Source organism: Cheilinus undulatus, linkage group 10 (assembly GCF_018320785.1).
Source record: "Cheilinus undulatus linkage group 10, ASM1832078v1, whole genome shotgun sequence".
Classification (NCBI taxonomy): Eukaryota; Metazoa; Chordata; class Actinopteri; order Labriformes; family Labridae; genus Cheilinus; species Cheilinus undulatus.
In genome coordinates, this window is record NC_054874.1 from 40,132,064 (window position 1) to 40,156,361 (window position 24,298).

The 24,298-nt window shown below is 39.0% G+C and overlaps 1 protein-coding gene across 2 annotated transcripts in view; it reads right to left on the bottom strand.

Moving 5' to 3' along the window:
• fstl5 (follistatin-like 5) overlaps positions 1–24,298 on the bottom strand; it is a 314,218-nt gene that overhangs the window by 254,341 nt on the left and 35,579 nt on the right. For both annotated transcript variants that reach the window (XM_041797754.1, XM_041797753.1), the window contains exon 2: positions 4,631–4,772. In XM_041797754.1, coding sequence (XP_041653688.1) covers positions 4,631–4,772 — 142 coding nt within the window. The remainder of the gene's footprint in view (positions 1–4,630; positions 4,773–24,298) is intronic.

The following is a 24,298-nucleotide window of genomic DNA, read 5'->3' on the forward strand; positions in this document are numbered from 1 at the left end:
AACTGTTCTTTAACGCTGCTCACTCAGCTGTATTGACAAGTGGATGACCCAAGCCTCTCTGCAATCTAGCCAAGGGCGGAGAAAATTCTCTAAGCAACAAAGGCCGTTGACACATTTTGGAAAAGGGCTCATGATGTGGCTGTTTTTCACCAAAGGGCTTTAAATTTCCAGAGCACTTTTTGACAGGCGGATAGATGAGCAGAGTTTACCTCTGTCCTCTCACAGGATGGATTGTAATGGTATGCAGATGCTGTAATGACATTCCTCTGCAATGTAATCACAGCGCCTGGCACATTAATTTCATTGGAGTGGAAAGGCACATACATCATTTTTGTAGCTTCTTGTCAAAGTCCCGCTACATGTGGACATACATTACTTTAATTATTAAAGTTGTTCTGGTTCCAAAACAGGGTAATAAAAAACAGTGACTGAAAAGTACTTGATATCATCATGAGATAATATACTGTTTGATACAAAAGATGGTAAAAGTGAATTTACAAAACCATTAAAGTGTTTTGTCAGCTAAGGAAAAACTACTTTCAGAAGATGTGGCTGATGATCCCCATGACATCTATAATAAAAAGGAGCATACTTCACTCTCAGAGCAGTGTAACAGAGAATAGTATGAAGAAGGCGTACCTGCCTTGAGGAAAAAAGAACTTGAAGCTTATTGAGGGACGTTTTACACGAGGTTTACAAAATAATTGCTATGCAAATTTTGGAGAACAAATAGGGAGAGTTATATCATATTTATTCCAAACCCTTTGCAGCCAATTTTAATGCCAGGAATAAGTCTTTTTAGTTTTAAAGATATTAAAATTTTCTCCGATTTAAAAAGTAATTTTAGCCAAATCATAAAGTCAAACATTCTAAATTGCCAATGCTTGTGTCAAAAGATGCACTTAGATACCATCTGCTAATGTTTTGATATGGTGCCTTACTAGAACAATTGGCAGACACTGTTTGAGCAAATGTAATAAAACGTAATCTATTGATAATTAAAGCTACTTTAGTTATGCCTGTTCAGTAGAACTGTTTGTTGACTCTGCCATAGTTGAAGAGTGATTTTTATCTAAGCAGAGTACGTTCCATGCACAAATTAAAAGCTCTGTTAGGCCACCGAACTAGACTCTTTGTCCCAGTATACAAGCATCAAGGTAGAATCTAAATATGATAGAGGTATGTCCAGGTGTAATGCCCCCTTTTTTAGCCAGTCTTATAGAACCCTCTTTCAGATTACCTTTCTAACTAGTTAGCATGCAGCAAACTAGTTGTCTGTGAAAACACTGATGGTGTTACAGCTCGCACACTACGTAGAGTGTACTTTTGGCACAAATGTAACGCAAGCCATTAGGCGTGTGACGAGATCTCATGCCATGAGATCTTGCAAGACTACAGCATGAGAATTCTCATCTAGCTTAAAATTTATCTCACTAGATTTAGTTTCTTCATAGATGGCCCAAAACAAGTCTCCATGAAGTGGTCATATGTAAGTGAAAAGCTCCCCACCATGGCTTGTAACATCATTAGAGTGGCAGGGAGTAAAGAAAGTAGAACGGGGTGTGGATGGCATAGTAGTTTGTGGCGCCTACCATGTGCATAGGCGGCCTGGGTTCGAATCCAGCGTGTGGCTCTTTCCTGCCTGTCTCTGCCCGGCTCTCTCGTCCCTGTTTCTGATTCTACCCACTGTCCTCCTGTATCATTAAAAGCACTAAAAGCCCTCAAAAATATAAATCTTAAGAAAATTGAAAAAAGGAGAACAGCTGATCCTCACTCACCTGCATGAAACAGCACTGAGCCCTCTCACCCCTTCGTGCACACATGTGTGTGCTTGTTCAAGCCACATGTCACCAGCAGATTTGAGAAAATAAAAATTCTGTGAATTAAATTCGCTGCTGCTTAATATCTGTGTGTAGTCCCAGCGATAATATCGCGTTTAATTAGGAGACGCCTGGCAAAGTGATGGTGTTCATTTCTCATTTTCCACTCCTCTCGTCTCTGCCTCAACTCTTCACCGTTTATCCCACTACGTCTGCGTGACTCATCTATCAGCTGTTGGCTGCGTGTATCATCAATTAAAAACTTGGCGTAACGTAACAGCCTGTTTTGCTCTGTGGCAGTAACCTTAGTACTATATACCCCGCCGTATGGCTCTTTGTTGGCTCCATATACCAGAAATATAGTCGCTAAAATTGTGGCACACTATTAACATAATATGTGACAAGTAGTGCTGCAATATGCATGCTTGAGTCACGACTAGACAAGACATGAACTACAGCAGCCTACATGTTTGCAGCGATATTCAGTAAAAGAGGATTTAAAGTTAAGCTTTTTAAAATGGACCTGCATTATTACATTTTATGTCTTTCACTTGAATTAAAGAAAAAAATCTAGTCATATATTGTTAACAAAGTTCTCATCTTGTCTTGTTTCCTGAGATATGAGTCTCATCACACCCCTACAAGCTATGCTTTTACCTCACAGTGATATCAGAAGGCAGACAACAACCTAACTAGCATTCATGCATAAATGTTTGTCTCCTGGCTTAAAGCCCAGCACAGAAACGTTGGAGCATGCTTGGAACGTCTTGTCCAGTTAGGATCCAATTAAAGTATATGGGTCCATTTCAAACTGTAATATCCAGGCATGGAAATCTGACTTAGTACGACTAAAATGTTAACATGCATTTCAAAAGTTCAATTAAAGTTGGCTGAATACAATAAAAGTGATTTTTCTAACTGCATGTAATCATACTGACTGAGTTTTACTCCAGTGCCTTCCAAATAAAGTGCATGTGTGTGAACAGAGTAATCCAACCCTGGGTCATTCAACAGACAAATATAGAAGTGGATGTGTTTGTTGTTTATTTTTGGGGGAAAAAAAAACTTAAAATCATTTAGTCATGGTTAGATTAACTTCTACCTTTACATTGTATATTGTTCAAATGACAATCTCCTTCAACTTTATACTAAATATTACATTTACAGTAGCCCATCAGGACAGCCCATTCTTTCTAAAGTAGATTCTGTACATTCATGTTGTGCTGACATAGACCTTTGGTGATGGGACTCTTACATTTCCCTGTATCAGTAACCCTTGGTGACAGAGAACACCTTATCTATCCTCAAAATCTAACACCATAAAGGTGTGAACATAAGCTTAGGAAAGATGCACCTTATCCTTCAGAGTCCAGAGCATCTCCTTTTTGAGACGTAGAAATCTGTGATACTTATTTTTTCTTGCTTCAGCTTAGCCTAGGTTATGGAGGATCTGGAGCTTGGCTGCAAAGTATTGACAAAACAATGGTGCAATGCCACACTGCACATAGAGATAAGGTTAATAAAAAGGCATCTGTTCCTTTAAGACTGAAATCTAACACTTTCCAGGCAGGGTGGGGGGCTGAATCGTTTGCCTCTCTCTTCCCCTTGGTGTAAAGCATCCCTCCCTGGCAGAAGTGCTATCTCTGCAGTTTACTAAGATCAAATTACAGGATTTTTGGATATTGAACTTTAAATCTCTTAACTTCCTTTGCACACACACAATTTCCAAGGTGGCTGTGACTGGAAAGAAGTAGAACCCTTGTAAAGCTGATATCTGCAGCCTTTGCATTTAGAAAGCATCTCTGTGATTAAATCTTGTCCAAAGGTCAAAATGTGTTTGACCATTGTGTCCCTTCAACAGCTTTGCATCGCCCCTGGCTCCACTCTAAACTCCAATACAGTCCAATGACATTCCCACCATCTGCTCCCTCTGTTTTTATCTCTTTCTAACAACCTTCTACCTCAGCAGCCCTTTACTGCCAGGATGTGTTTGCCTTTTGTTCCTGTGCTGACGTGACTGAAGGTGATTGAAACACATTTAAAAAAGCGATTTTCAGTCTGAAGATGAAAGACTTCCTCAGAGTGCAACTGTTTCTTTTTTTTGTTTGTTTGTTACTCAGCTTAATCGGAACTGCTAATTTGATCTATTTTTTAAATCTTGGCTTGAAAAGAGAAATGTTTACCAGCAAACAGAAATGGAAAGGGGGCTTGTGGGAAATATGTACTAAAGAGCCACATTTTGACTAATGCCTCTTGACAAAGCACTTTGCTTTCCTCAAGTCCCTCGTCTGCCAAAACAGTCCATTTCTTTCCCAGTCCGGCTCTAATTGATCTATCTCTGCTGCTGCTGGTGTTTTGAAAACATATCATAGTATGCTACTCGTTAGAAGGAGAAAAAACGTAACATATTCCTTCAGATACAGCAACAGAGATTAAGGAAAGAGTCAGACTTTGCTTATGGTGCTTTCACCATATTCTTGGGTCAATATGCATTAAATTACATCTTTTACTTTAAACGATCAGCTAATACGGCATGCAATCATCTTAAATTCATTCAAAGCTCGTCTTCATCTCTGCTCAGCTGTGTATGCACTAATCTGATGTTGTCTTTCAAAAGACAGTCCCCTGGCACAGAGGGAGGGATAATGATTCATCGAGTTTTTTTCAGCGGGCAGAAGAACAACAACAACAACAACAGGAGAGTCATCTGAAGCAGGAAAAAAAGGGCTACGATAATTAGTTTCATAGCTGGCAAATCACACAGTCTTTCTTGTTACAGGCAGCAAATGCAAAAAGACAGGGATCAATACCTTGTGTCGAAATCTCACGACTGGTCGATAGGGCGGCGACCTGAATCCCTCCTTGTTGGGCGTCCCGTCGGCACCGAGCACAGCGAGCCCCAGGAGTAAAGTTGCCGCAGACCACCATCTGGCTGTCTTCATTGGTCTTTTCCTGTCAAAAACCAAACAAGAATGGTGAGCTCTCTTCAACACACCAAGGGTTCAATACCAACTGGCCAAGGCAATACATCAAGTCACACATAATTAGTGCAGACAATGGGACCTGCAAAACTGTCGCTGGATTTAACTCAAGCTATCAATACAAACCCCACACTCAGATAGAAGATTAGAGTTCTTTTTTGAATCAATTAAAAGGAAATAGACATCATGAGAAAAATCAAGATAAAGAAGAGAAAGGGACATTAAATGAAGGCAATTAAAGTGAGGGCTTTGGATTAATTAGTAGCAGAGTCAAGCAACTCTGATGTGGCGGCAAGATTAGATCTTTAACAGTTTCCTCACGCTCTCACAGATGCAGCACAAATATGTTTATCTAGTAGGAATGTTACTTTTCACCCCAAATATAACAACATTTTTAATAATTCATCGCACTGTAAAAACGAGTTTGACCTCTGCATGACAGGAATTAAACAAAACAGTGTGGAAAAAAACACCCTGTGTAAATGTCTGTTTCCCAGAAAAACAGCAATGTTAAGGAAGTAACAAGACAGGAAATACACAGAGAGGAGGAAGTGTGTTGGCTGGTTTTCTTTATATTCCCTTATACAGGGATTTACACACACAAATGCACAGATACACACAGGCTTTATGTTTAAATCTGCAATATATTTGTTCCTTCTTATTTTCATCCCTCTCCTTTATCTGCATTTATGCCCTCGCTCCTTTGTGCGGGATGTGCATAAACCCCCTTTGTTAGAAATGCAGAATCTGACTCAGCTTGACTTGTTGATTTTTCACAGGAAAAAAAATGAGCTGTAATTTCCGAGACGTCTGAAGCCACCAGCGTCTCGCTCGTCATCCTCAAGCCAAGGGAGATGACTGACAGCAGGATGGTGACCCTGCTTCCCTGTTCTTTTAGAGTGACACTGAGTCAGACAACAATGGCACTGTGGTGGAACCTCTGTGGGCCCGCATGCTATTCACTGGAGGTCGGGAGGTCTTGCCGGCAAAACGGCATGTCACTTTGATGTGGCGGACAAAGAAGGAGCATAGAAAGTTTTTATTTTGAGACTTTAAGTGACTTTGGACATCTACTTAAGCTGCCTGACACCTGAAGATCTCCTGCAGATTGTCTGCTATGAAATTATTTTTCCCATGAGGCTGACATCCTCTCATTCCTAAACAGAAATTTTGCCATGCCCCTAAGTATCCAGCACTGAAGAACTATGCATCCTTTAGTGCTTCTAATGTTGGATAAAATAGACAATTTCTTAAATCAAAATTATAAGAATAATCTGACAGTAAATGTGTTAGCCTTTTAAAACCAATTTCCATGTATTAGCATCAAACTTAGACGATCATTCTGGTCCGTGTTTACTGCAGCAGTATAACCTGACAGCTTCTGAAAAACTTTAAACCCATTGTCTAGATCAAAACAGTGCTAAACCCCAGGAAATGCTTTCTGTGCTTTAGCAGTTAACAAGTACAGTTACTGGCGATGGGTGGCCACAAATCTGTTCAGGCCGACTGTTTGACCAGGATTTCTGGTATAGCTTCCACTGACTAGCAATTCCAGTACAACACAGGAGTCCAAATTAAACCGTTTAGCCAGCTAATCACATGCATCTCTAACTACTAGTGCACATAAATTCGGCCTTACACCTAATGACTTTTCGTGCAATTTCAAAGTCGCACACAAAATTCCAGGGTTGGAGCAAAATCACAGAGTCTTGCTAAAGTTGTAGTGTGCTTCTGTGATCTCAGTCTTTAGGTGTAAGCTGGTCGTAAGACTTGATTTGAGCATTATGGCAGTCCTTCACTGTTGCAGTTACAATATCACACGTGTTTGATATTGTTTAAAGTCTTTAAACTTGCCTTGCCTTATATAAATTGTGTTTTCAATGACATGAATGTCATCAACAACCAATGGGAGCCAGTGTTGTGTATAAGCATGTTAAACTGGTACCTTTTCAAACCATCAACATGAGTCTAGTTCAGTCTGAAGCCGCTTAATGTCAGCTTAAAACACAAGAGAAGGAAAAAACGTTTCTGCTCAGAGCTGCAGTCAGATCTCTGCACCGCTGTCTGTGTGTTTTGTCTGTCAACTCATTCCAGGCAGACATGGCAGGTAAACTTCCATTTTGTTCTTCAAAGTCAAACCGATCAGTTTGTTTCTGTGGTGAGACAACCTGTGTCTTCATATGGTACTTTTATTCTGAAGTGTTTCCAGGATGGTTCTTTAGTTTTTGCAAAGTTTCTTCGTTTTTTTACCTCTCCTTTAGTTTCTCTATGTAAGTAATTTAAAAATATCCGCTTATAAGAGATATTTACTCGTGTGCAATCTCCACCTCCTTCTCCATCTTGTATGCTGTCCAAAATTCGTTGCTGTGAATTTCCACCAGATGCATGATGGGAAATAATCTCAAAAGGAATTGTATTCTAGTCTTGTAATTACTGACCTCCAGTCTTTGCAAAATCTTAGTCCGTGGCTAAAAACTCAGTGACTTGCTGACAAATTGTCTTTAGATGTGAGAGGGTTTCAGATGTTAGTCTTTTGAAAGTCTTTTGAAAGTTTTAGCAAAGTCCTCTAGTGTCAGGACAACCTAAGCAAATTATTATTATATTATTATTCCTCTGCTGCCGCATAATCTGCACTGTCTCTAACAGGGATTATCTGTTAGAGACAGTGCACAGCAATGGGCGATCAAATGAGAGTGAGGACCGATGTCTTGTTGCTAAAACAGGGCAGTGATACAGAGATGTTATTTCCTGACTGTTTCACAGCAGTTAAGAACACACCAAATTCTCTGCACAGACATAAAGGAGGATTGTTTGAATGATGTAGAGGTCACGGCTCTTTCTGTCTGCTATCTTCACTAACTGTTTAATTCACTAATCTGCAAATAGGTTCTAAGCATCTCATAAAGCTATACATGTTCATGTTAGTGTCTGTTAGGGGAAAGAAAAGAGCAGAGCAGAGACAGGCAAGTCTCCTGGTACCAAAAAAAATGTTCTTTTACATCTCAACCTACAGCCTCTGTGACAGCCTCACAGCCCTGCACCAACAGTGACTACCACAAAATGGCCTAAAAACTCTTAAAGTACAGAGTGAGGGCAGACTTCTGGTAGATTATGCCATATTTTGGGTTTTAGGGATCCTCTCCAAGGAAATTTTGGGCGCTAACACTTTATTTCTTCTATTGTAGTTTATTTCTTTTTTCCAATTTGTCATTAAAGTAAAGGGACTCATTTGAACATCCTCTACTTCATGGATGAGTGAAATATTTGACATTCTAGATAAAATAAAGTTCCATCATTCACACAGTGGTCTGATGGTGTCTGAAAGGTGAACCTTTAGATTACAGGAATATGGTCTATTTTTTAAAAGGTGTTCACTTTAAATTTTTGCACATTTTTGTTTGTGAGTTCATCAACCATAAAAATATGACCTTTTAAGACCGTCCACTGATATGGAGAACACATCTTAAGGAATAACGCTGCTTCTGTGACCTGTTGAATCCTGACTGTATGATGATGAACTTTGACCTAGTCTCAGTCACTGTCTGTGGCAATAGCTTGTTTCTATTTTATTGGTGTCAATTCATTATCAATATAAGTCTTATCAAATTATTCGGGATGCTGAAACTTTTTGAGAAATACGCTGCAATAAAGACGTCAGTGCACTGAATTATAAATAATTTATGATTAAATGTGTAAAGTGCATGAGCAGAAGAGAGAGAGAGAAGGAGAGCGAGGGACGGAAAGCACCAAAACAGGACTTAAATCGTGAGGCCTGACGGTGTTCTGTGAAACCATCGGGTCAATCAGAGAAGTTTATGAAATTCCCTGAAGTCTGCACACACAAACTGAGTGTTGTCTCATCCCAGCGAGTCATACAGGCAGCACGTAAACTCAGAGATCTGCGTAGGTTCACCAGTGCAGGCATAGTGCCATATTTGTCATGAAGCCACGGGCAGTGGCCTCGTAAAAATGCAGGACGAATGCCTGTAAACATCATTGCATCAACTTCTCTTCCCTCATGATTTTCACGCCCCACATCATGCATGTTACGTCATAGTAACAGCAAAAACAAATGCATTGTGCGTCACAAATAGCTGTTTGTGTGAAACATAGCATGCAGTACAACACGCGGCACAATGTCCAAGCTTACAGTATGGGCATATATGAATACATGACTGATCTAAGCGAAGCTTCGAAGCAGATAATTTGCCTTTAGGATTTTTTAAATCAATCCCTCGAATAATCTGAGGAATCGTTTCAGCCCTAATAATAAGTATAAAGTAAGTACGTTATTACATGTAGAACATTGTACTTTATGTTTTCCATGCTTATGGAAATGTTAACTTTCAATAAGAAGTACAAAGTCAGTACTTGATGTCTGCAAATAATCATCTGAAACATTCAACAGTAATTATCAGACTTCTTGTGAAACTTTACTGACACTGGCATTTAAACATCTTTTCATTCCTACTGTGAGCTGGCCCTAATACAATCTCCTCCCACAGGAATTATATCAACCACCAGACCACCTACCAACCACCCAGGTTCTCTTGATGAATTTAAAAAAACATTGGCATCAAACTTTCCCCCCTGAGACAAACAGCCAAGTAATGAAAGCAGGTATTCAACAGAAAATTCTTAAAAGAAACTAATGTTCAAGTTTAATGGAAAACACTGGCATAATGCTGCTGCACTGAGCCTTGGTCTTCAGACTATTTTCATTTGAAACAAAGCTTTCAGTGTTTGTAGATGAAAAGCTGGGTGATGTCAGTCCCTCACCCCTCAAAGTCAGTGTAGCAGGGAGGGGGTAGTTTAAGTGCCTTAATAATCCAGGGGGCAGAGAGCTTTTATTGAACAGTAGGAGTCTAGAAATTCAAAAGTTTTTTGAACATAGCAAAGTAATTGTTTAAATGCATGTAATGATCAACAGCCTTTCCAAGCCCCTGCAGCACATTATGCTCATTTTGAGCTATGGGGTGCTAAAAATCTCACTCACTGCTTCTGTAATGTGATCACATTCATTCTTTATGCATTTTCAAAGTCTCTAGATCCAGGTAGGACCCCTGCCTGCAGCTGCTTCTGCTCCACTTCTCTGTTAACACACTCTTTCAGCCACACTAGGTGGATTAGCATATCTGCTAGCACAATCAATCAACTTCTCTGCAGCGTCCCTGTGTTAAATGGCTTATTAATGGACTAACTTTTTCAGGATGCTGTGTCAAAGACAGACACATATGCAAAGTTTTCAGAAGTTGAACTGTGTCACTCAGCACAATCCCTCACCAGCATTTAGCTCATTATCAGTCACAACTGCAAAACATACATGACCTTTCTATTTCCACCAACACAATCATTATTACACTCACTATGAAAACTGAACACTGCAATGTTAAATTTGTTATGTGCCTACAAAAATACTATTTGTGGCCTGTGGTAATGGATTTTCTTAAGTCTATTCATTTTACTTTATACAATATTACTAAATAGTTTTGGCAGAGTGCTGAACTATCAGTGGAAGGACAGCAAAGGCAGACACTGGATTAAACACTTTAATTGCAACTACAAATATTAACCAGAAGCACTAACTTTGTATTGAATTGTACTTACATGTTGAGAAGTGTCTCTCATGTTCAGTCCTGTCTGTTTATGTCAGTGATGGTAGATTAAATCATATAAACACCTGTAAACGTTTTGTCATTTACGTAATGAATGACAAAGGTTAATGGTCATTCACTATGGGCAGATAAGAGCAACAAGACAAAATGAGGTCATAGACATGCTAACCTGAGGTCTACAGGCTAACCCTGCCAAAGTTTTTGACTGGCATAGCTTGTTGGTGGATAAAATTCATGCAGGGAGACATGAAAAAACATTATCTCTGCCAAGAGAAGCTTTCAGTGTGGCTCTTTATTCTTGTTTCAGTAAAGACATATGGTTCAGTTCTCATTAAAGTGTCACTACAATAAAGTTACATCCAAGCCAATAGCTGCACTGATTGCATTCACAGTAAACACCGACTTACAGCACAACCCAACCCATAACAATCACAAGTTGGCAGAAGAGCAACATCTTTTCCACCAACAAAAGCTTTCAGTGCTGTTCTTTGCTCTTTATTTAATAAAGAGCGAGGTCTAATTCCACTAGAACTGTTGCTATACTATAGCTGCATCCGAGCTAACCACTTCACTGGTGGCCGCCGTGGCTATCTGTTTCCTGTACAACCAAACTTCACCCGTAGCTACCGCATTGTACTTCTCCAGCGACGCTGATTGGCTGGGTTCAGATCTGGCACAAAAGTCACGGATTGGAGATTTGCAAGATGGATTTGCCTGATGACAGACATGGAGTCTCGCCAGTTCATCGGCACTCCAAGGTTAGAACACCACGGTTGCATCACCAGACATTACTTCTTTCATTTTTTTCTTTTTTCATGGTCAATAGCACACAGCTTTCAGCTGCACAACAGCCAGCATTGCAACCAGGACCAAAGTAATGGAGAAAATATATTTAGAAACTTAGATTGTTGCATGACATTTTTGATTTGTATTAAATCCATGACTCTCCAATTATTCAAAATCAATGTCTATTTTCACATGTATTTATTAATGCTTATAAAAAAATAGTTTTTCAGAAACAGCTACAGCCAGTAATTGCTCTGATGTCTGGCAAAGAACATGCCATAACAAAAATCAATATTGTAATAGAAATATAGTTTTTATTTTTATTTTTTATTTTCTGCAGCATTTGGTCTGAATGCATGGTGTTGTACTAGAAACTCCTGTATTCTAATCTGTCAGGACAGATTTTTCAGGTTTTCTTTGGGTTAAATATCGTTTGATTTTTTTCTATTGACTTGCTGGACACACTAAGTGAGGAGCGGATGCATATGGCTCCTGGACCACCAGATGCACATCCCTAAACTACAGCATTAAAAGTGAACATCAACAACCTTTTAAACAAGTCCAAACAACACTAAAAAACACAATAAAAACATAACTTATCAACAAGCTTGTTGTACCCTTATTATAGCTGTGTATTACTAAGGTGTTTTAAAAGGAACATGACATTTTTGGATTAAAATCTATTCTGAGGGTTAATTTGTCTCTATGAATTTTGGCTTGAACTGCATTAGATGAAAGTAAATTACTGATGTTTTCTGCAGTAAAGAAAAATACTTGGTGCTACGCAAGTGTAAATCAAGGCATGAACTGATTTACACAAAAGTAAGGGGTTGTTATGACAGCTTTTAGTGCACATGATCCTCTAACTGACAGAAACACCCTGGTGAACATGTTGTTTATAATTGTGTGTACAAGTCCTTGTGTTTGAGAGAGAAAGTGTGTAGTTGAGCAAATACTCCAAAGTCTGATTTATTTGGCTTGAAAGCACAAGAGACAGAAACAGCCTGGAAGTTTTTCCTGGACCCCCTCAGGGAGTGCCATCATAACTTTGGCTTGGGGTTTTTAAATTCCCCCGAGCACGTCTAAGCTTTGGCATTGACTTTCAAATGAAGACTACCCATTTCCCACTATGTACACAATGCATCATGTCTTGACAAGCTCACAGCCGCGCTCCTCTAACCCGCCCCATCCGTCTCATTCAGCAGATTTTTGCCGTTCAGTGCACAGGGCTAGCATAACAATAGAAATGTCCATACAGCCGTCTTTACACATACTGTGTGTATGCGCCACCAGACTGCAATGTTCCTGGTGTGGACCAGGTTGGAATACATGCACACACTGTAATTTAGCATCAGCTGTCATGCATGTTTGGCAAGTCATAAGTCCGGAAAATAGGAATACATTATTTAACATGTCATACATTTTCCTGACATTATGCATGATTTTCCCCCCAAAGGGACTCCTGAATATTAACCAGCTTAGACTAATTCTGACTTATAGCTGATAAGTCTTCAATTTACAGCTTTCTAATTACAGCCAGCTTGTCTCAAATGTAATTAAACTAAGCCCTAGAGAAATCAGGAATTCTGAATAAGGCTGATGGGCTTTTGGGAACCCTGAGTTTGTTCTTTTTTCAGTGGTCATTACAGTAAGAGCTTGTTTTATAAACAAGACTAGAAACTTATGATTTCTTTACTCCAAACAACATATGGCACGAGATGGGATATTTTAGCTTACAAGCAAAGGGCAATGTACTCTTCAGCGGAGTGGGAATATATTTCACCAACAATAACCACAGCCAACGCTTTCCTTAAGCATCTGTTTTGCTGTTCAAGCTCCCATTTCTTGCTCTAAGTTTCTCATAACAACTGAAGACTGAAAACAAACTTAGACTGAGCCAGAGGTTTAATTATCATAAAGTCTGTAAGTGTCAGCGAAAGTTGCAGGGTCAAATCTCAGACCAGCAGGGAGAATTTCACTGTCTTCTTCTCACATGCACTTGGACTATTACCATTATATTCAACATTCTTTGTAAAGCACACCTGTTGGGTCTAAATCAACTCGGAAGTTTCAAGTCTGTGCAAAGGAGGCAAACAAGAAATTGCTAAGGAACTGCTGTTACCTAGAGATACAATGTTCAGGCATAAACACCATCACTTTTTTTTTATCAAGGACAACTGTTATTTCAGTACAGGAGCAAAGAAAAGTTCATATTACTCCATTTTTATTAAATCACTTTTAAACTTACGTTGCAATTTATTTTTCATCCGTGATTTGATTTAAAACAGCTGATCTGGGAAGGCTTTCCACAAGGTTCAGGAGTGTGTTTATGGGATTTTTTGACCATTCTTCAGAAGCGCATTTGTGAGGTCACACACTGAAGTTGGACAAGAAGGCCCGGCTCTGAGTCTCCGGTCTAACTCATCCCAAAGGTGTTCTATCAAATTGAGGCACAAACATGCCAAAAAACGAATCTTAAAAAAAGAAGAAAAAAAGAAAAAGCTAATCCACACAAGACTCTCTCATCCATGTCTTTATGGACCTTGCTTTGTGCACTGGTGCACAGTCATGTTGGAACAGGAAGGGGCCATCCCCAAACTGTTCCCACAAAGTTGGGAGCATGGAATTCTCCAAAATCTCTTCTTGCAGAAGCATTCAGAGTTTCTTTCACTGGAACTAAGGGGCCAAGCCCAGCTCCTGAAAAACAAGCTTACACCATAATCCCCCCTCCACCAAACTTTACACTTGGCACAGTGTAGTCAGACAAGTACAGTTCTCCTGGCAACTGCCAAACCCAGACTCATCCATCAGATTGCCAGATGGAGAAAGCGCGATTCCTCACTCCAGAGGACGTGTCTCCACTGCTCTAGAGTCCAGTGGCAGCATGCTTTACACCACTGCATCCAACGCTTTGCATTGCACTTGATGATGTATGGCTTGGATGCAGCTGCTCGGCCATGGAAACCCATTCCATGAAGCTCTCTACGCACTGTTCTTGAGCTAAACTGAAGGCCACATGAAGTTTGGAGGTCTGTAGCAATTGACTCTGCAGAAAGGTGGCAACACAATGCGCTTCAGCATCTGCTGACTCCGCTCCGGTATTTTACGTGGCCAACCACTTTGTGGCTGAGTTGCTGTCGCTCCCAATCTCTTCCACTTTGTTATAATACCACTGACAGTTGACTGTGGAATATTTAGGAGCGAGGAAATTTCACGACTGAACTTGATGCACAGGTGGCATCCTATCACAGTACCACGCTGGAATTCACTGAGCTCCTGAGAGCGACCAGTTCTTTCACAAATGTTTGTAGAAACAGTCTGCATGCCTAGGTGCTTGATTTTATACACCTGTGGCCATGGAAGTGATTAGAACACCTGATATCAATTATTTGGATGGGTGAGCGAATACTTATGGCAATATAGTGTATATAGATATATATACAAGGGGACAAAACTGAAATAACCGACACAGCAGGTTTATGTCGGTTATTAGCTCTAAGTGTCGGTTTTGATTATTTTTCATTAATCGCCCAGCACTACGCAGAACATGTTATATGATTTTTTCACAGCTGTTACGCTGTAAGTAACTTGGAAACAAACTCCACACAAAGATGCAGGCTTTTTGTATTGAAGTGGCACTGCTGAATGTCTCTGCTCTGCCCTGTGTCAGCGCCCCAACTCCCATGGCCTGTTTAACTCACTGATCAGTAACGTGCTATTGTCTATCAACTGTTTAAGTCAGTGTTAGTGTCTGTCACAGACAGACAAAGAGCAAAAGAGAAAAAAAAGATGTCGCTGCATGCTCTCTGATATATGCTCATAAATGATACAGTGGGGACTGGAACAAGTGATCCTGTTAATACTTATCGTTACTAATTAACACAGTTAATTGTCTGAGGATATTTTGTAGGCTGTATGATGCAAAAGAGTTATTGTGATGTGATGATGGAAATTATATTGTTAAAGGTAGGTGCACGCTGATCATTTCTGAGTCAGCTGTTATTCTAGTACAACAGAATGAGAATAAAAATACTTTAGTGCATCACAAAGCTTTTACATTAATTTCTATGGTTATTCAGACTACCAGAGGGTGCAATGAGGAGCATGTCACAGATTAAGCTGATTTTGATTTTTTTTTTTTTTTTTAACCTGGTGTGTTGGTGTAATTTCGGGGTGCTTTCACATTAGGCCCAGTTGTTCTGAACCGCACCGTGGCACGATTCCTCCCCCTCCACCTTCCCCCCACTGGCGTGCTTTCACACTAGCAACATCGAACCGTGCCTGGGCCCACTTGCGTATTTACTCAGTCTGAAACAGCAGGTGGCAGTATGCAGGTAGTTGGTTTACAACCCCGCCAAGGAGGAGACAGAAGAAGAAGCTACCATGGCAACCACTGGGGTCATGACCTGAGCAAAGGTTGTTTTTGTTTTGACTTGGCAAGAAGTCCGTCCTGCAGCCATGGATGATTTAAAATCACTTTTAAAGATGCCAGCAACTTTGCTCTTTGTATCTGCACATCTGCGTGTAGCTCAGAGCATTAAATGGGCTCACGCTGCCCAGATACAGTGGTTTTTGAGGTGACAGAAGACTCAGTGACTCCAACTTGTGTCCATCTGTAAGGTGAGTCACAACAGACCATTTATTGACTGGACTCTGATGATTTCCGCCCTTTATTGAGAAATAATATGAACACACTGCCGCGCTGTGGAAAGAAGTCTAGCTTTTACGATGACATCATAAAGCTGATGACATCTCATCCGAACCGAGCCAGCGTTCACTTGAATCACGCCTGAGACCACCTCCCCAAGTGGGCCCAGGCCCGGTGCCCGGGCGCGGTTCGTTTGCATTCACACTACCAAAACGAACCAGACTTTGGGCTCAAGTGCACTCAGATCCAGGACCAGGCCCCTAATGTGAAAGCACCCTCAGTCGACCAAGATTTTCTTTGGTTCACTACAGCCCAAAGAAAAAATGACATCTATGCAACAGTGTTACACATTGAGCTTTACACTTTGAGGAACAGCGTGATATAAAAATTTCAGAGTTCCATGGATAAAATTGAGGCCCGCTTCAGCCTCTGCCACTACTTCAAAGAAATGTTAGTGCTTCATTCTGTCTATAAAAATTATAGAAAGTTCATGATGGGAATTACTCACATCTGACCAACAAGACATTAAAGGATTTAACATTTAAGACCAAAGCAATGTGTGCATGCACAGGCACTTTCACTCTTCATATGGTTTATTGCCTTTAAGTCAATTCTAATCAAGTGTTATAGTCATAGAAAGTCTGTATGTTTTTTTTGTAAACTTCAGAGAACAAACAAGTGAATAAGCCTTTAATTAACAAATAAAGAGTAGATTAATGTCTTGTAAATAAGTTTTTGTTGAAAAAAAAATGTTTTCTGTTCTCCTTTCCAGTTCATCCTCCTGCCTCAGATTTATTTTGTCAACCTTGGAGGCCTCTTGACCTCCAGGTAGAAATCCATGGTCTCCTTAAGCCCCAGCAAACATACTCAAAGAACCCAGAGAAGACTACAATCATAGATTTTAGAGGACTTTCTATATTTTCTGCTATTATAAGTCTATAAACATTCAAGGCTGACGTGTTCTGCACCTATTAATCCCCCTTAAGTTCCGAACGAATTGTTCAGAAAAGCACGAGTACCACATTTGTACTACACAGCTCCCCAGGGTGACTGTGGTAAACATCTATGAATGACAAACAAGATGGTGCTGAGAAAAAACATGCATGCTCAGCCCACTGACATGGCAACACAACCACTAGAGGACTCTTAATGTGACCTCTATACATTCAGTCTGCTGTTTAAAATACTCATAATACAAGAACATTGTACAGACAAAGAACCAGACATCCTTCCGGTACAAAGCAGACCTAGTGTATGTGACTGTACCAAATAGAAACTAAAGATTGTTAAGGTAATTAAGGAGTAAAAAATACAAATACTGCCAGAAGTTATTCATTCACTATCTTTAACACACATGCAGACTATTTTGTTATAATTTCATCCTTCCTTTGAGTTACTCAAGTTCTGGATATTCTGCTTAAATGTTTGTTTTTTTCACAGAGATTGTCCAAAAATGTTTTGTTCTCTCTTCTCATGGTGCCACAAAAAATCTGTGTCAGACAGATACTACAGAATAAAATCTAAGTACTACTCTTTTATGATAGTTTTAAATCAGAGCATGCTGTGCTAGATAGACAATTTCCAAACGAACACTCTGAAAAAGCAATTTTTGCAAACTGTGTTTAACTGTCAAGTTTTCAAATGGCATTTGAAGCATCATTTATCTTTTCCCTGTGGCAGCAACTTTTCAGCACTTTGGCAGGTGTAGCCATTTATTTTTTTTTTTTTTTTTTTTTTTTTTTTTTAAGTATGAAATGCAAAGTGTCCAAGCTGGAAAAGTAAACACCTTTTTTATTTGTTCTCTGTTATTTATCCACTTTGCTGAGCATGCATACAGATTTTCTGCAAACAGTCTGCTTTAAAGTCAGCCAGTGCTGCAGATTTTCTACGATGGAGCTGTACAGTACAGTCTGAAGTGTCACAAAGCTGAGCTGTTTACTAAAGCACAAGTGCCTTACTCAACATTTCTACTGCTGGATAACAGGAGACGACGTGATGTCAATTTCACATGTCTATTTGAGGTTTTTTTCCTCTTACATATTTAAAATGTGTAATAATTGAGGGCAACCCCCCCCTCCCCACCCCCCTTTTGCTGTTGGCAGGTTCATGAACCTATTAAATTCATAGTATCCATTGGGAAAGAGTTTTAATTCAAAGTTTAATTTTAGCCATGCAACATTTTTTTTAAATTTGACTGTTAATGTAATAAGTAAATAGTATGTAAAATGTCAAATACAGAGATGTAAAAATATTTTATTTCTCTATGGAGTGTTGTGAATTTAATATCTTAAGTAGTTAAAAAAAATAAATTAAGAACTTAAGTACAAGTAAAGCATTGTACTCAAGTGCAGCTTTTCAGTAAATATCATCAGTAACTTACCCTAATTGTACATTAAAAAAAAAAACATCGGTCACAGTAAATCAGTTACAAAGCAAGCATGTTATCACTTTGCTGTTTTTATTGTTTTCAGTTAACATAAGTGATAAATTTAGAAATTATTAAATTATTAATTAAAATCAAGAAAAAAAAGTGAAGTTATGAGATAAAAGTTTATAATTCTGATTTCAGAAGTCATAATTATGTGACTAAAAATGTTGAAATTATCAGATAAAATGCATCATTATGAGAAAGTAAGACATAATTATGAATGTAGTAAGGGATGAGACAAAAAGTTATAATTTTGATTTGTCTCTTTCACTATCTCATAATTTGGACTTGCTATCTTGCAGCTTCAAAACCGTATTGTACAATTTTGACCTTGTATTTCATAATGATGAGTTTTTGCTTGAAATTTAGATTTTTTTTCTTCTAATTTAGGCTTTCTATCTCATAGTTACGTTCTCTTAATTTTGACTTTCTGTCTTAATTTTGACTTCTTATCTCTGTTATTTCATAATGATGACATACTTTTACATAATTAGGCTTTTCATTTTATAATTTTGACTGGCTATTTTGTAATTTAGACTTTTTATGCCATAATTATGACTGACTATCTCTTAATTCGACTTTTTAGTTTATAATGATGGCTTGCTTTCTCACAAATAGGCTTTTTATTTCAAAGTTATTACTTATTTTTTTTCATAGAATTTTGCCTTCAGACTTTTTCTGGAGGAAAAAAATGTTCCATAGTTTCAAGTATTTTATTCTCTTACTTTAAAAGTAGCAAGTTTTTCCTGAAAATTACAGCTAGCTTGCATGCATACCACTTTATATGGCTGTATTTTCCCCTTTTCCTCTATCTTGTTTTATGTAGACTCCCCTTAACTTAATTATGTGTCTTGCATGCTGTTTTTGTGCTTTGTGAAAAATTCAGTAAAAACATAGTGGCAAAAAGAAAATGACCAATCTGGTATAAACACTCTTATTATAGGATACAATGACTATGATTTGAAGCATGCACATACAGCCCAAGCTTGATAGGAGAGAAAGGATGTTATTGAAATGATTGAATGTGGAAATACAACTCCAGGATTTTCACAGAAAGTAGGCCAACATTTCTCTGCTTTTTTCTTTAAGATATCTGTTCCTTTTAAGCTAAATAAAAGTGTTTTATCTATTGAAAAGAGAATGGAATAACTGTATTTAAAGGCACACATGTATTTCACAGCTAAAACTTTGTCATTGAAGTTAACAATTCATCAGTATTTTAATCAATATTCAGTTTTATATTTTGTGATGTATCGTGCATCCTGCAGGGTCCAAGACTGCCTGCAAGGTAAAGCAGATTTTGAGAGTTTCTTAAAGACATCACATTTATTAAATATTCCTGCATTGTTTTCTTGCAAATATTTCCTGACACATAAACAACTCTGTTTCTTTAGATAAGCCACTAAAGTTCCAGAGGTATGGGACTTGTACTTTGAAGACATTGAGCTTGTTTTGCATACACAATAAGATAATGAGACAGCACAGGTTTTTTCCTTATTTTTGATTCAGGGTAATTTGCAAACAATGCAGGATGACATTTGGATTTCTGCAGCTATGAGCACTGCAGATGAAACAACAATTTCAATGTCCTTCTAGATGAGAAAACTTATTTATTCTCTGGCTTGTTCCTGAAGGGAAAAACATAGTCCTATTTTCAGCATGCACATTTCCAGTCAAAATGAAGCCTTCCTGTGCTGCTGAGAAATTGGATTGTGATAGTGGCCATGTGCCTGTTTCAACCAGCAAGGATGCACTGCTGCTCACAGTTTGCTCTGTAAACCAATGATTTTCAGGAGAAGGTTGTTTGAAATTATTCAAATTGTCAGCGAGGTCACTGAAGGGGAACTTGAAGTCAGCAGATAAAACACTCCGCTTTCCTCTCCCTTCACCCTTTCTCACACATGCTCCAGCTGACACATCCGTGACCTCCTGTGGGCAGATCTCTTTAAGCACGCTCAGCGCGATTTCTATGCACACATCAATTTGGTTGGAGCACTACGGTTTGTCTCTGAGATATCTGGAGAACACTGGAGCATCTGCTGTGTGTTTGCTGCCCAAGCACCCTGCTGCAGCATGTCTTATTTGGCAGAGTTATCACGGCACTTCCCGCACTCAAACATCCCCGGCAGCACTGTACACTGATAAAGGACTCCTTCAAGTTCAAAGCACGTCCGAAACCACAGGCGACACACTCTTCCCCTCCAGGGTAGAGCTCCCGTTTGGTCGTTGTTCTTCTCTTACAAATGCAGAAAATGCTTTGCCAATCTCTCAGATGGGGCAAAACAAAGAAACAGAGGAATGACTTTGAATGTCATACATGTTTAAACCATTATCTCTTATTCTATTCATCATACTACATCTCTGTTTGGTGTCAGTATGAATCATTTTTAAGTATTCCTCACCCCCTTACTACTGCTTTGCTGTTATTTTGGTGCATGAATGAAGCATCAGTTGGCTCGGTAGTGCTTTGTGATATGCATAAAAATGAAACGCTTGAGGTTTGAAAAGGATACACTGAAATTTTTTTTTGCATTGGGTGAAAAAAGTATTTCACTACAGCTTTGTGGGTTTTTTTTTTTTTTTTTGGAGGAGTACTACATTTCTTTCTGCAAGACTTGCAGTCAGTGAGTCAGTTAATAAATGACAAAGTAGGTTCATAAAAAGGGGCAGCCCTTGCCTAGAGGTTAAAGGAGTTTGATGGTGAATGTAAGGTTGTAGGATTATATGAAGCTCATATAAGCTCAAAGAAGCTGAATGTTTGAAGTAAAAGGGCAGAAATCTTTTCCTTTACAAAGCACTTCTGAGGTTTCCCCTAAGCAAAATATCAAACCCAAAACATGCACTTCAAAACTACAGACAAGTCAGCAGTACAGGCATGTGAGTAAGCGATCCTGTTATCATTTCTGACATATGATCAGTTGCGACTTGTCAATAGAGGGTGCTAGGGCGCTGCCCTGCATTTGCTTTACTTCCTGTTCTCACTTCCTCCCTGGGGCGCAGAGCTCCTGCGCCCACAGCCTTCAACAGACTTCTGTTATAATCTGCACATGCGCATTCGCTCCTCTCCAGTGCAAGAGATAGGAGCTCTGTGGGCGCAACATGACTGCGCCCCCCTAGGGATTACCACTCGCCAGATGCCAACAGGTGGCAGCAGAGAGGTATGCTCCATTATTTTAAACATGCAGAGGAAGTCATGCACCGTTGCGGTATATCCCTGGCTTTCTGGCAGAAATTGCGCCTGCGTTAGTTGTTTAGCTCATCAAGAGATGCTAGGTAGATGGAAAAATGCAATAAGAAAACTCAGTTGAGTGTTTAAGAATAAGGTCTCTTTAGAGGAGGACAGTGGAGGAGAAACTTAATTAAAGAGCTTGGACCTGACCGGCCGGATATCAGGATGAAGCAACAAAGCTATGACAGAGGGAGAAAGTACACTGATGGCCAATTAGACTAATAATAAGTAAGTAAGTAAATCAACCAATAAATAATAGATTCATTCAGCATTCAGGTCTGGCATATACATTTTTTTACCCAACCAGCAGTGACTACTTGAACCTTGTGTCTTTTTTAAATGTTTCTATTTAAAATAAACATTCAATTAGGACTTTAACATAATATTGTCATGTATTGAGTTGATCTGTGATCATGTGTGATGTTAAAAATGTAAGTTGACTGTGATAAGAGTTAGCTACTTGTGGCTGCTGATGACCCTTATAGCCATCTTATTTTAGTATTCATTCACCAAACAAACAAACGCATATGTAAAAAAAGGCATATTAATTTAATATAACTCACAGTGTATTAACATCTGTTGATATACCTTACATACATAACATATGAAATTGGGATTTTGTTGTAGCCCCTGAAGAAAAATGCACCAGCCGCCACTGCTTATGATTATCTGATATTTAAGTTAAAGGGGGAAGGAAAAGCTTTGCACACTTCCAAACAGGCCCTGTAATGTGCAGGTATAGCATGTAAGCTAATAAACTGTAAATCAAACCTGAACTGTAGCTGTAAACGTTTTATTGGGTAAGACATTTTATTCCCCTTTTAACAATGAAGCCATTATGAAAAAGCTTTAAACATCTCTCAGTTCACTCACAAAAATGAATCCTAAAAACTCTTTAATTCCCCCGCAGGCCGTGCAAATTAAAGCTGTTAATTACAACTCTGATAACCTGGGCTTGTAATTCGTTAAAAGGTACAAGGCAGGATAAATGTCACATTGTTTATGGTTAATTTGAACAACCTGTGCCGTGTGTTTGTCTGCTTGTTTGCCCAATTCGTGCTGGAGCAAACACCCTAAACATGATGAATGATTTCTACATTATCAGCTCCTGCTCGCTTTCATCTTGTTCGCTTCAGAGAATTCAATATTTGCCTTCATAGTCATGAATGCAAAGACACTGAGAGGACACATTGATTCCTCTCCAGTGTTATTTAATCATTAAATGGACCTTTATCAGATGTTAACACTGCTTTTAGCATGCTTTAGAGGAAGAATGTGGCCTCTACTTGTTGGTTGAAAGGGACTTTCTCATCTATTTCTTCTTGGCTTACAGCAATGACAATAATTAACCCTTTAACTTGGAATCAGACTTACAGCCAAGCATGACAGAAGTAGAAATAAAAAGAACAAGGCAATAAAAGCAGAACCCAAGCTGTTAAGGAACTTAAAAAAGATACGAAAAATACAAAAAATGCACTGTAAAGTGAAATTTAAAAACACACATGGGGTTGGTCGTCACACCATTTACTCTGGTGTGAACTATCATCCACTGAACTGATTAGATTTTGGAATGATCCGGATCACGAGGATCACAAGGATTCTTTCCTATTAGGAGATAGGGCTTATGGCGGAGGTCAGCGCTCTCCGAGTGCTTTTCTAGTTTGTTTATATGTTTTATCTTATAGTCCTTTATCAGCCTCTGCTTGTTGATCTGTCAGAGTTGACAAGTTACAGTTGAAAGTTGGTTCTTGTGGACATTAGTGAGCTCCGAATACCTTCTTGCATTCAGTAATCATGCCTGTATCTTGATCTGTTAATTAAAGCCACAAAACGCTTCACTGATGGATTTAAATCTGTCATCCATCATCTATAATGCTTGTCCCATTTTAGGGTCACAGGGGGCTGGAGCCAATCCACATCGTTCAATGGGTGAGAGTTGGGGTACACCATGGACTGGTCACCAGTCAAACACAGGACTGACATGAAGAAACAAAGCAGTCATGCTCCTCACATCCACGGGCAGTTTAGAGTCACTATTTAACCTAGCAAGCATGTTTTTGACCTGTGGGAGGAAGTTTACCCAGGAGTACCCAGGAAGAACCTACACATGCAAAAAGGAGCTACTGGGCGGATTTGATCCTGAACTGCTCTCTTTTGAGGACATCAGCCTCTATTCATAGAGGCATTATTCTATACAGAGTTTCACTGTACTTGCATTTAATGACAATAAAAGTTCATTCATTCATTCATTCATTCATTCATTCATTCATTCATTATCTGTGTGCAGCACCAACATAGCCACTACTGGCACCTTGATTCAAAGATGATTTCATCACAGGACAGATAGTAACTTTGAACCCTTAAGTTTTTATTTTTTTTCCTAAAGTGTCTTCAATGACAAATGAAACAAGAAAGATCAATGTAGAACAATCTCATCTTCAGTTGATCTGAACTCATTGTAGTCAATGAGATGGAATAAGAAGCACATCACTTCTATCTTCTCTAAGAAGTACAGAATTTTCTTTTATGCAGTCCTCAGAGAACTGTGGAGGGGAAAAACTCTGTCTGATAGAGTTTTAAGAAATCAAGTTAAGGCCTTTAATTAGACATTGTTGAGCAACTTTTGTTTCTGAGGATAGTCTTTGATCCAGGAAACTAAAATCTCTGTCTAAAGGTCAATTATTGTAGTAAAGAAAGTCCTAAACACGGTAATGCTGACATGCATAACAAATCAGTGCCTTTAATCATTGGACTTTATCACTGTACATTAGGAGGGCTCAATGGGAAAATT